We start from the raw sequence: 10,098 nt of genomic DNA, 5'->3' as shown, positions 1-10,098 counted from the left end.
AAATATCTCCTTCCCCATCACCAATTGGGTGGACTATGAGTCCCACCGAGAACGGGCGGCCTGCCGTGGGTAGAAGAGGATAAGGGCCACCGAGGCCTGTATCATGGCCGAAATGGCGGCAACGGCTGATGCGGCGGCGTGGGCGGCCACAGAGGATGAAGCCATCTGCGCCCGCATTGTGAAGAAACGACAGCGGAGGAACAAGCGCGTCCTGGCCCGAGAGTAAAATTGGGTGGTCCGTGCCATATGACCAGGCTGCCACCGAAGGAGGAAAAAGCGGACAGTGACGGCAAGGATAGCTCCGGCGACGAGCAAATTCAGTCATGTAAGATTAATGGATACAACACTCTAAATTCTGTATATTTTTTGGGAGTATCTAGAACACATTTAGATGAGATATAATTTGGTCTCATTCACTTTGAAAACAAGAACAAATACAACCCACGTTAGCACACACGCATCTTATAGCATCACATCAAATGGCTATAAAATGTGAATGAGACCAAATTATATCTCATCTAAATGAGTTCTAGCAAAACTGATATTTTTTTCTACTAGCTAGTACTATCTTTCACAAATCTTGCGAATCAAATAAATCAGTAATATACATTCGCTAGATTGTGCGTTGCAGTTGCAGTCAACGTTAACCGGTTGCTTCACTAAAGAAAAGGGATTATTGAACCGTTGAACATACGCAGGGCTGCAGATCGATCAGTTCCCAGAGGCAAACAACTTGGGGGCCAGCTCGAGCAGGGCATCGAGCGCCTCCGGCTTGAACTTGCGTGCGAACACGGCGCACACCTCGGCCACCCCGCCGTTGTAGTAGCAGTCGCCGTAGCCCCGCCTCATCTCCTCGAAGAGCTCCTCGGTGATCTCGCTGCCGTTGTGGCTCTTTGGGTGCTGTCCCACCGGGTGCCGCCAGTCGGCGTAGGTGACGGTCCGGTTGGCGTTGCGGCGGCCCCAGCCCAGCAGGCTCGCCAGCGTCATGGGATAGTGCTCCTCCAGGTTGCGGACGCCGTGCTTGCCGTTCCGGAACACCGGGCCGTAGTAGGTCTCGTCGGAGACGACCTCGAGCGCGAGCGCGCGGTCCATCTCGAACCACTGCGCGCCCTTGCGCCATTGCGCTAGGCTGATGTTGCGCTCGGCGAAGAATTCCCGGTGCCGCGCGCGCCCGTCCCGGCGGTCGAAGCTGTCGACGAAGCTGGTGTTGGATCCGGTGAGGTAGGCGTACAGGGCGGGGAAGCCCAGGATGGGGATGCACGACTCCGACAGCAGCGCGAACCGCGCGTTGGCGACGTCCAGCAGCGCGTTCCCCAGCAGCCGCCGCTCCGCGTCCATCAGGTTGATGTTCCCCCAGCTCGTTCTCTGCATGCATGCATGCATGCACACCGCCGGCTATCAACGACGTCGACTAAGGTCGACGGGGACGACAGATATGAAATGTTAGTTGCGTACCTGGCTCGGGATGATACGGCCGTAGAAGGGGGAGTCGGGCGGCGGCGAGCCGGTGTAGTCGGGGCTGGTGTGCACGTAGATGGAGTAGAGCCCCTCGTGGCCATCGAAGAACTTGTCCCACAGGGGACGCAGCGGCACGTCCCCCCTCACCAGGAACAGGAAGGCCACCTTGGGCACGATCCTGTGCTTCGGCGTGCTCTTGATCCTCGGCACCATGGACGCCCTCCAGAGCAGCTCCTCGTCGGTCATGTTGTGCATGGCGCCGCTGCCGCTCTCCATGCGCCGTCTCTCCGTTGACGGCGTCGGCTCGGGAGGGGGCAACGGTGGCAGGATGCATGGCACCGCTTCCGGCGTTGTCGGGTGGCGTTTGCAGCCGAGAGGCAGGCAGCAGCAATGGCGACAGGAAGTTGTGGACGTAGAAGTTCTCGAAGGTGACGTTGGAGACCAAGCCCAGCACGTATGCCAAGCAGAAGACGAGCAGCATGGGTACGACGGCGACGCGACCGCTGCCGGAACGAGGGGCCGGCGTGGGCTTCTTCATGGCCTAATTGCTAGCCTCGATCGAGCACGCGTGTGAGCTACGGAGAAGTTGATGCTCCGGCCTGTTGGCTATGCTTCCAACGACGTAATTCAGCCTTGGTTTATATGCATGTTAGCACTAGCTTGCTCTTGAAAAAGTATGATTAGATACTCAAAACGCAACTAACACAACAAAGCTGATTTACGAAACAGACATTAAATTTTATCTTGGTACATGTAATATGAATTTATGGCTTTGTACATAAAAATAGAGGGAGTACTAAAACGCAACTAAAACGGTAAATTTCGTGAAAACGGGTCTCGCGCGTGGGTCAGAAAGGGTTCTTGATTAGCTTAACTTCGAACTTGAAAAGCATGGAGTATGATTATTAGTTGAATCTCAGCTTCGTCACATTTTCCAAATTATACAAGGATATTGGAACTTCCTGAACATTTGCTATTAAGCTCGCGCGCCAGTTTTCTGTACATAAAGATGACCGACATCGGACGTTGCTTAATTGTGACCCATGTGATAGCACAAGGTCAATAGCTAGAGGAGACTTGGAAATAACACAAGCATACGGCGAGGAGACGGGGGATCACAGTAAAGGAGATGGGCAAGTAAATTGCGGGAGTGGCTATCCATAGTTGACTAAATATATTTTTGGCTACCAGCTGTCAATCCTCTCTATCCAACCATGCGATCCAAATCGTACGCTCCCAAAAGGTAAAAGCACCACACCATGCGATCCAACCATGTCAACGGCCAAACGCCTGATCGGCCGCCCGTGCCGTCCGATTAGCTCAACTGTTACCCGTTCGATCTGCATCATATTGCCTTTTCTTTTATGTTAAAGTTTCTTTTATGTTAAAGAAAAGGTTCTAGCTCGACTTTATAGATAAAGGCAATGAAGGAGTTCACAAACAACAATCTAAAATCACAAGCATCAATAAATTATGGGCCATATACATGCATAAAATGTAGTGTATCTATACCTACTAATAAAAAGATTAATGTTTTTGCTTGTTCGTCATCAAATTACCCTCGAAGTTGGCAAGAATTAACCATCAATGCCACCCATAAGTGGCAAAAATGATTCACTTTTTATTAAGTGGATGCCGGTTATGTTTGGTTCATGTTATCCCCTCACATTGTCACAAGTGCACAAGCACCCGACTGATAGGTTGTCACTTAGCCATCGGGGACACCTGGGTTCGATCCCAGCTTGGTCCCCCTTTTCTCCCCGACCCTTTTCTCCCCGAATTTCTATTGATAGAGTTGCCTCACCAGATGTCGCTTAGCAGATGGGCTGCACAGTTCAATTGCAACATAACTATTTTCTAACTTTTTTCGCATGTTCAAGAACTTTTTAAAATATCTGTGATGTGCAATAAAAGTAACGCAACCAGGAAGGTGAGAGGCGCTATGTGCGTCGAGTTGCATGCAAAGAACTAGGGTCATTTTGTTCAGACGCAACCATTTTTTCTATTGATCTTCAATTGTGTGAAGAGATGGCCTAAAACACGATTAATAGAACCCTTTTATTGAGATTTTTTCACGACTTGGTGCAAATTTTAGACATTGCTTCAATTTTAAAATAATGCCTTGGTATAAAAGATTTGAAAATTAGGCTATTTAACATCAAAATCAACACACAAAAACCGTACCAAAAGTATTGTACGTGTAGCATGCTTTTAATATACTATTTATATGAATTCCTGCTAGACATTAGTATGGGCCTCTCTGCCGTGGCACCATTCGTATGTCGTTGGACCGTGCTGACTGAAAGATCAATGGACATATCAATTATCTGTCTCGGGCATACAATCTCAGCCGAACCCCATGACCTTAGGAGCCAGCTCGAGCAGCTTGCCGAGCGCGTCCCCGGAGAACTTGCGCGCGAACATGAAGCAGAACTCAACGGCCCCGCCGCCCCCACGGTAGCCGCACTCCCCGTTCCCTCGCCTCATCCCCTCCAGCAGCTCTGCCGTGACGACCGTCCCGCCATAGCTCACCGGGTGCCAGGCTCCCGCCCGCCATTTGGCGTACGTGAGGGTCCGGTTCGCGTTGCGCGCGCCCCAGCCGAGCAGGGTCACCAGTGTCGGCAGGTAGTGCTCTTCCATGTTGGCGACGCCGTGGTGACCGCGGAACACGGCCATGAACCGCTCCTTGGCGACGACCTCCACGGCGATCGCTCGGTCCATCTCGAACCACTGTGACCCCTTGCGCCACTGGGCGAGGCTGACGTTGCGTTGGGTGAAGAAGGGGGCGTGCCGCGCGCCGTCGACGTAGCTGTCGACGAAGCTGGCGTTGGAGCCGGTGAGGAAGGCGTAGACGGCCGGGGAGGACAGGAGAGGGACGCACGACTCCGACAGCAGCGTGAACCGCGCGTTGGCGAGGTCCAGCAGCGCCGTCGCCACCAGTCGCCGCTCCGCGTCCACCAGGTTCATGTCGCCCCAGCTGGTGTTCTACGTGTACAAGGAGATCATCAGGAAGTATAGACGCATGCGGGGATAGCTCAGTTGGGAGAGCGTCAGACTGAAGATCTGAAGGTCGCGTGTTCGATCCACGCTCACCGCATCACCTTTTTTTTTCTTTTGCACGTTACCTGGCTTGGGATCATGCGGCCGTGGAAGACGGAGTCTGCCGGCGGCAAGCTGGTGTAGGCGGGGCTGGCGTGGACGTAGATGGAGTAGAGCCCCTCGTGCCCGACGAAGAACTTCTCCCACAACGGCCGCAGCGGCAGGTCCCTCCTCACGAGGAACAGGAAGGCCACCTTGGGCACGATCCGCCATGGCACGCGGGCGACCCTGGGCACCATGGACGCCCTCCAGAAGAGCTCCTCGTCAGTCCTGTTGTGCATGAGGCCGCCACTCGGCCCGAGGAAGTCCGCGAACCCCAAGCTCGCTGGCGGGGACGGCGTCGGCTGCTGTGAGGGAGGAGAGGGCAACGGTGGGCCGACGGCGCACACTGTCTCCGGGGATGGCGAGGGCGACTGTGAGGGTAACTCTGTCACCGGCGACGGCGCGGGCGCGTGCGGGGGCGGGGGTGACGGCGGCGACGACGACGCGCCGCCGCCACCAGTCCGCCATGGCGACACCGGTCAAGGGTCCACCGGGATGGCTGCATCAAGGAGGAGAAGGCTGACGATGACGACGGTGGTGAGGATGGCGGCGACGACCGGCGACTACTCCGCGTTCAGCCAGTTTCTTTTTTAAATATATTTGCTATGTAAAAAGCCTCGAACATGTCTAATATATGCCAAATTTTGCCGAAATTTAGACGTGTTTAGCCGAACTTTGCCGAACGTTTTCTTTTTTGAAAAAATTTAGACGCGTCTAGGGACGGCCTTAGGGTCGGCGGCTGGGGACTAACTCGCCCCCAGGGCGTTTTTTTGCGTCGGCTTGCCCCTAGGCGGCGATTTTAGGCGCCTCCTGGGGGGCCAACGGCTGGAGATGCTCTAACATTGCTTTCGTCTTGCAAAAAGTTAACAACAACAACAACAAAGCCTTTAGTCCCAAACAAGTTGGGGTAGGCTAGAGGTGAAACCCATAAGATCTCGCAACCAACTCATGGCTCTGACACATGCATAGCAAGCTTCCATGCACCCCTGTCCATAGCTAGCTCTTTGGTGATACTCCAATCCTTCAGGTCTCTCTTAACGGACTCCTTCCATGTCAAATTCGGTCTACCCCGCCCTCTCTTGACATTCTCCGCACGCTTTAGCCGTCCACTATGCACCGGAGCTTCTGGAGGCCTGCGTTGAATATGCCCAAACCATCTCAGACGATGTTGGACAAGCTTCTCTTCAATTGGTGCTACCCCAACTCTATCTCGTATATCATCATTCCGGACTCGATCCTTCCTCGTGTGGCCACACATCCATCTCAACATACGCATCTCCGCCACACCTAACTGTTGAACATGTCACCTTTTAGTCGGCCAACACTCAGCGCCATACAACATTGCGGGTCGAACCGCCATCCTGCAGAACTGGCCTTTTAGCTTTTGTGTCACTCTCTTGTCACAGAGAATGCCAGAAGCTTGGCGCCACTTCATCCATCCGGCTTTGATTCGATGGTTCACATCTTCATCAATATCCCCATCCTCCTGCAGCATTGACCCCAAATACCGAAAGGTGTCCTTCTGAGGTACCACCTGGCCATCAAGGCTAACCTCCTCCTTACACCTAGTAGTACTAAAACCGCACATCATGTACTCGGTTTTAGTTCTACTAAGCCTAAACCCTTTCGATTCCAAGGTTTGTCTCCATAACTCTAACTTCCTATTTACCCCCGTCCGACTATCGTCAACTAGCACCACATCATCCGCAAAGAGCATGTTGGCACTGGTCCCGACGTCGACGCAGCGATCCGCTGATTACTTTCTGGCGGAGCGACGAACGACGAACCAGTGCCAACAATTGGTATCTAGAGCTTTGGTATTGACGTGATTCTCGGAAAGCAATCGAAGGATCATGTCGACCACGGGCAAGGAGATCGTGACGGCGGCAGCGGGAGCACCGATGCCGATGGTGGGGGGATCACAATTTCCCCGTCTGGATCGAGAGGACTACGCACTATGGGCGATGAACATGGAGGTCGCGATGGAGGGAGCTGAGTTCTGGGAAGCCGTCGACCCCGGTGGCGCCGAGTACGCGAAGGGCGCGGCGAAGTATCGGAAGGATTGTCAGGCGTTAACGGCGATCTACTCCGCCATGCCGAAGGATGTGCTGCAACACCTCGTCAGAAAGAACTCGGCGAAGGAGGCATGGGAGACCATCAAGATCCTGCACCAGGGTCATGACCGTGTCAAGGAAGCACACCTTCAGTCCCTGATGAGAAGCTACGAGTGCCTGAAGATGGATGAAAGTGAGACGGTTGATCAGTTTGCCGCCCGTCTCAAGACCCTCGTCAATGGCATACGCAGCTATGGTTCAACCCTTGAAGAAGTTGCGATCGTCCGACGATTTTTACGCGCCGCGCCTGCACGCTACATCCAGATCGTCACGTCGATCGAACAATGTCTCGACCTAAAGACTCTCACGGTCGAGGATCTCGTCGGAAGGTTCAAGGCCCACGACGAGAGAATTCGTCTCAGCTTCGGCGATTCGAAGGAGAGTGAGCATCTCATGCTTACAATGGCTCAATGGATGGCCCTGATGAAAGAAAAGCAAGGTGGATCCTCGAGCGGCAGTAAAGCAAAGGAGAAGCAACGCCCGGCGAGAAAGGACTTCGCTGGACAGGAAGAAAAGGCTAGAAAACCAAGGAGAAAATTTGACATAAAGAAAGTAAAGTGTCACAATTGTGGAATCCTCGGTCACTTCAAGTCTGATTGCAAGAATCCATCGAAGGAAAGAGCTCTCATGGCCAAGGGAGGCGATGATAGCGACATGATGCTCATGGTCGAAGTATGCGAGCTTATGGACGAGGTGGGTCCATCTCCAAAGGCGCCGGCTACCGAGGTTGTCACGCTCAACGAAGAGAAGGTTTATCTTCATGACAAGCAGAGGACGAACACGGCGAGACACTTGTGGTACCTCGACACGGGAGCAAGCAACCACATGACCGGTGACAAGGACCAGTTTTCTGAGCTAAATCTCTCGGTGGGGGGCACGGTTCGGTTTGGTGATGGGCGAACCATTGACATCACAGGGCGAGGCACTGTCCTGTTTGAGCTGAAGAACGACGGTCACAAGGTACTCACAGATGTGTACTATATTCCCAAACTAAAGAGCAACATTATAAGTCTCGGCCAGCTTGAGGAGCGTGGTTGCAAGATTGTGCTCGAAGATGGCTATTTATGGGGGTATGACCGTCAGAGGATGTTGATCATGAAAGTGCAGAGGTCGCCGAACAGACTCTACATCCTCCACTTGGATCGTGTGGATCCAGTATGTCCCTTGTCAAGCATGGAAGACTCAGCATGGAAGTGGCACGCACGCAACGGTCATCTAAATTTTCAAGCTCTTCGGCAACTTGGACAAAAGGAGATGGTACGTGGTCTACCGTGCATCGATCATGTTGAGCAAGTGTGCGACGGTTGCCTTGTTGGGAAACAAAGGCGGGCCTCGTTCCCTAGAGAGGGAAACTTTAGAGCAAGTAAAGCTCTTGAGTTGGATTGTGTTGTTGTCGACGACTTCAGCAGATACATGTGGATTGTGTTGTTGAAGACTAAAGATCAAGCTTTGCAAGCCTTCAGGAAAGTAAAGATGGCGGCCGAAGTCGAGTCTGAAGCCAAACTGAAGGCCCTCCGTACCGATCGGGGGGGTGAGTTCAAGTCTCGTGAATTCACGGAATTTTGCGAAGCACATGGGATCAAGCGGTATCTTACGGCGCCATATTCACCGCAGCAAAACGGTGTTGTGGAACGAAGGAATCAAACCGTGGTGGCGATGGCACGAAGCATGATGAAGAGCAAAGGGATGCCGGGCAAGTTTTGGGGTGAGGCGGTCAACACGGCCGTTTATTTGCTGAATCGGGCTCCAACCAAGAGTGTGGTTGACATGACACCGTACGAAGCTTGGTATGGACACAAGCCCGTGGTTGATCATCTTCGCACTTTTGGGTGCGTCGCGCATGTGAAGACGGTGGCCGGGCATACTAGCAAGTTGGCGGACCGGAGTACTCCAATGGTGTTGGTTGGCTATGAAGCGGGCACGAAGGCATACTGTGCGTGCAACCCCTCTAACAATAAGGTGGTTGTAACGCGTGACGTGGTCTTTGAAGAAGCAAGGTCACGGAATTGAAACTCCATCGAGCCGGTATACCCGATCTCTGATGAAATCTTTCACGTCTTTTACAACGATTCTGAGCGTGCAGATAATATTGATCAACCAGACACTTCGGCGGCACGGAGCGATGCTCGAGATGACGACGCGCGGCGAGACGTGTCAGGGAGTTCACCTGTATCTGGTGACATCCCAGGAAGAGACGCTGCGAGCGGCGCTACAGGCAGCAGCAGCAGCAGTGGACAGAGAGCCACGTACCCTGCGCCCGGCAGCCCAGCCAGGTGCGCTGGAGGCAGCAGCGGCTCAGCACCAGGCTCTCCACCAGGGAGTTCTTCCCACGAGCCAGAAAGCCCAGCCGCTTCCCAATCTCCACAATGCCACGTGACAGGAGGTCCAGAAGTGCATGCACGTGAAGCAACTTCAGATTTCGTGGCTGGTTCTTCTGGTGCACGTGCAGATAGCTCAGGAGAGCCCCAATCGCCAGAAAATAGAAGCTTGGCAACTTCAGATGAATTTTCTTCGTCTTCGACAGAACAGGAGACGAGGGAACATCCGCCTACGCCAGTCCGTCTTCGATCAGTGTTAGATTTATATCCGAAGGAAGCACTTCAAAAGGTAAATCCAGTGAAAATTAAAAGAAGAGTACGACAATGTTTGCTAAGCGTCGAGGAACCGACGAAATTTGAAGATGCAAACAAAGAGGAGTACTGGCGTCGTGCTATGGATGAAGAGTTGGGATCGATACGAGACAACAAAGTATGGGAGTTCGCGGATCTTTCCAACGGCCATAAAGCCATAGGGCTCAAGTGGGTGTACAAAGTCAAGAAGGATGCTGAAGGGAACTTGCTGAAGCATAAAGCTCGGCTCGTAGCTAAAGGATTCGTGCAAGAGCAAGGTGTGGACTTCGAGGAAGTGTTCGCTCCAGTCACAAGGATGGAATCGGTGAGGCTAGTTATAGCTCTCGCGGCTCAAGAATCTTGGAAGCTACATCACATGGATGTAAAATCCGCATTTTTGAATGGGAAGTTGAAAGAAGAAGTATACGTGAAGCAACCACCGGGGTACATCAAGGAAGGAGAGGAACACAAGGTGTTGAAGCTACACAAGGCATTGTACGGGCTACATCAAGCTCCTCGGGCGTGGAACATCAAGCTTGACCGTACATTGATTTCTCTTGGTTTTGAGAAAAGTCCACTCGAGCATGCTATGTACAAACGAGGTAAAGGCAAGGATCGTCTCTTAGTGGGCATCTATGTTGATGATCTCTTGATAACTGGAGCAGACGAAGAGGAGATTACACGCTTCAAGCTACAGATGAAGGAGCTATTCAAGATGAGTGATCTAGGGCTCTTGACTTACTACCTCGGGATCGAGGTACATCAAAAGCCGGAGG

General features: G+C 52.8%; 2 protein-coding genes and 1 non-coding gene across 3 annotated transcripts; 1 reads left to right on the top strand and 2 right to left on the bottom strand.

Moving 5' to 3' along the window:
• Positions 1-617: 617 nt before the first annotated feature.
• LOC123057630 (glycosyltransferase BC10-like) lies at positions 618-2,002 on the bottom strand. The gene is made up of 2 exons (XM_044480560.1): positions 1,456-2,002; positions 618-1,365 (listed from the first exon to the last, which is right to left on the bottom strand). The coding sequence occupies exons 1-2, from the start codon at positions 1,732-1,734 to the stop codon at positions 712-714; spliced, it is 933 nt and encodes a 310-aa protein (XP_044336495.1). The 5' UTR covers positions 1,735-2,002; the 3' UTR covers positions 618-711.
• Positions 2,003-3,804: 1,802 nt separating this feature from the next.
• On the bottom strand, positions 3,805-5,549 carry LOC123056648 (glycosyltransferase BC10-like). The gene is made up of 3 exons (XM_044479971.1): positions 5,546-5,549; positions 4,584-4,945; positions 3,805-4,443 (listed from the first exon to the last, which is right to left on the bottom strand). The coding sequence occupies exons 1-3, from the start codon at positions 5,547-5,549 to the stop codon at positions 3,805-3,807; spliced, it is 1,005 nt and encodes a 334-aa protein (XP_044335906.1).
• On the top strand, positions 4,483-4,555 carry TRNAF-GAA (transfer RNA phenylalanine (anticodon GAA)). Its single transcript has one exon. It is a non-coding gene; the product is annotated as a tRNA-Phe (tRNA).
• Positions 5,550-10,098: the final 4,549 nt, after the last annotated feature.

This window comes from Triticum aestivum, chromosome 3A (genome assembly GCF_018294505.1).
Source record: "Triticum aestivum cultivar Chinese Spring chromosome 3A, IWGSC CS RefSeq v2.1, whole genome shotgun sequence".
NCBI classification, from domain to species: Eukaryota; Viridiplantae; Streptophyta; class Magnoliopsida; order Poales; family Poaceae; genus Triticum; species Triticum aestivum.
This window is presented reverse-complemented; position numbering and strand designations above follow the sequence as displayed.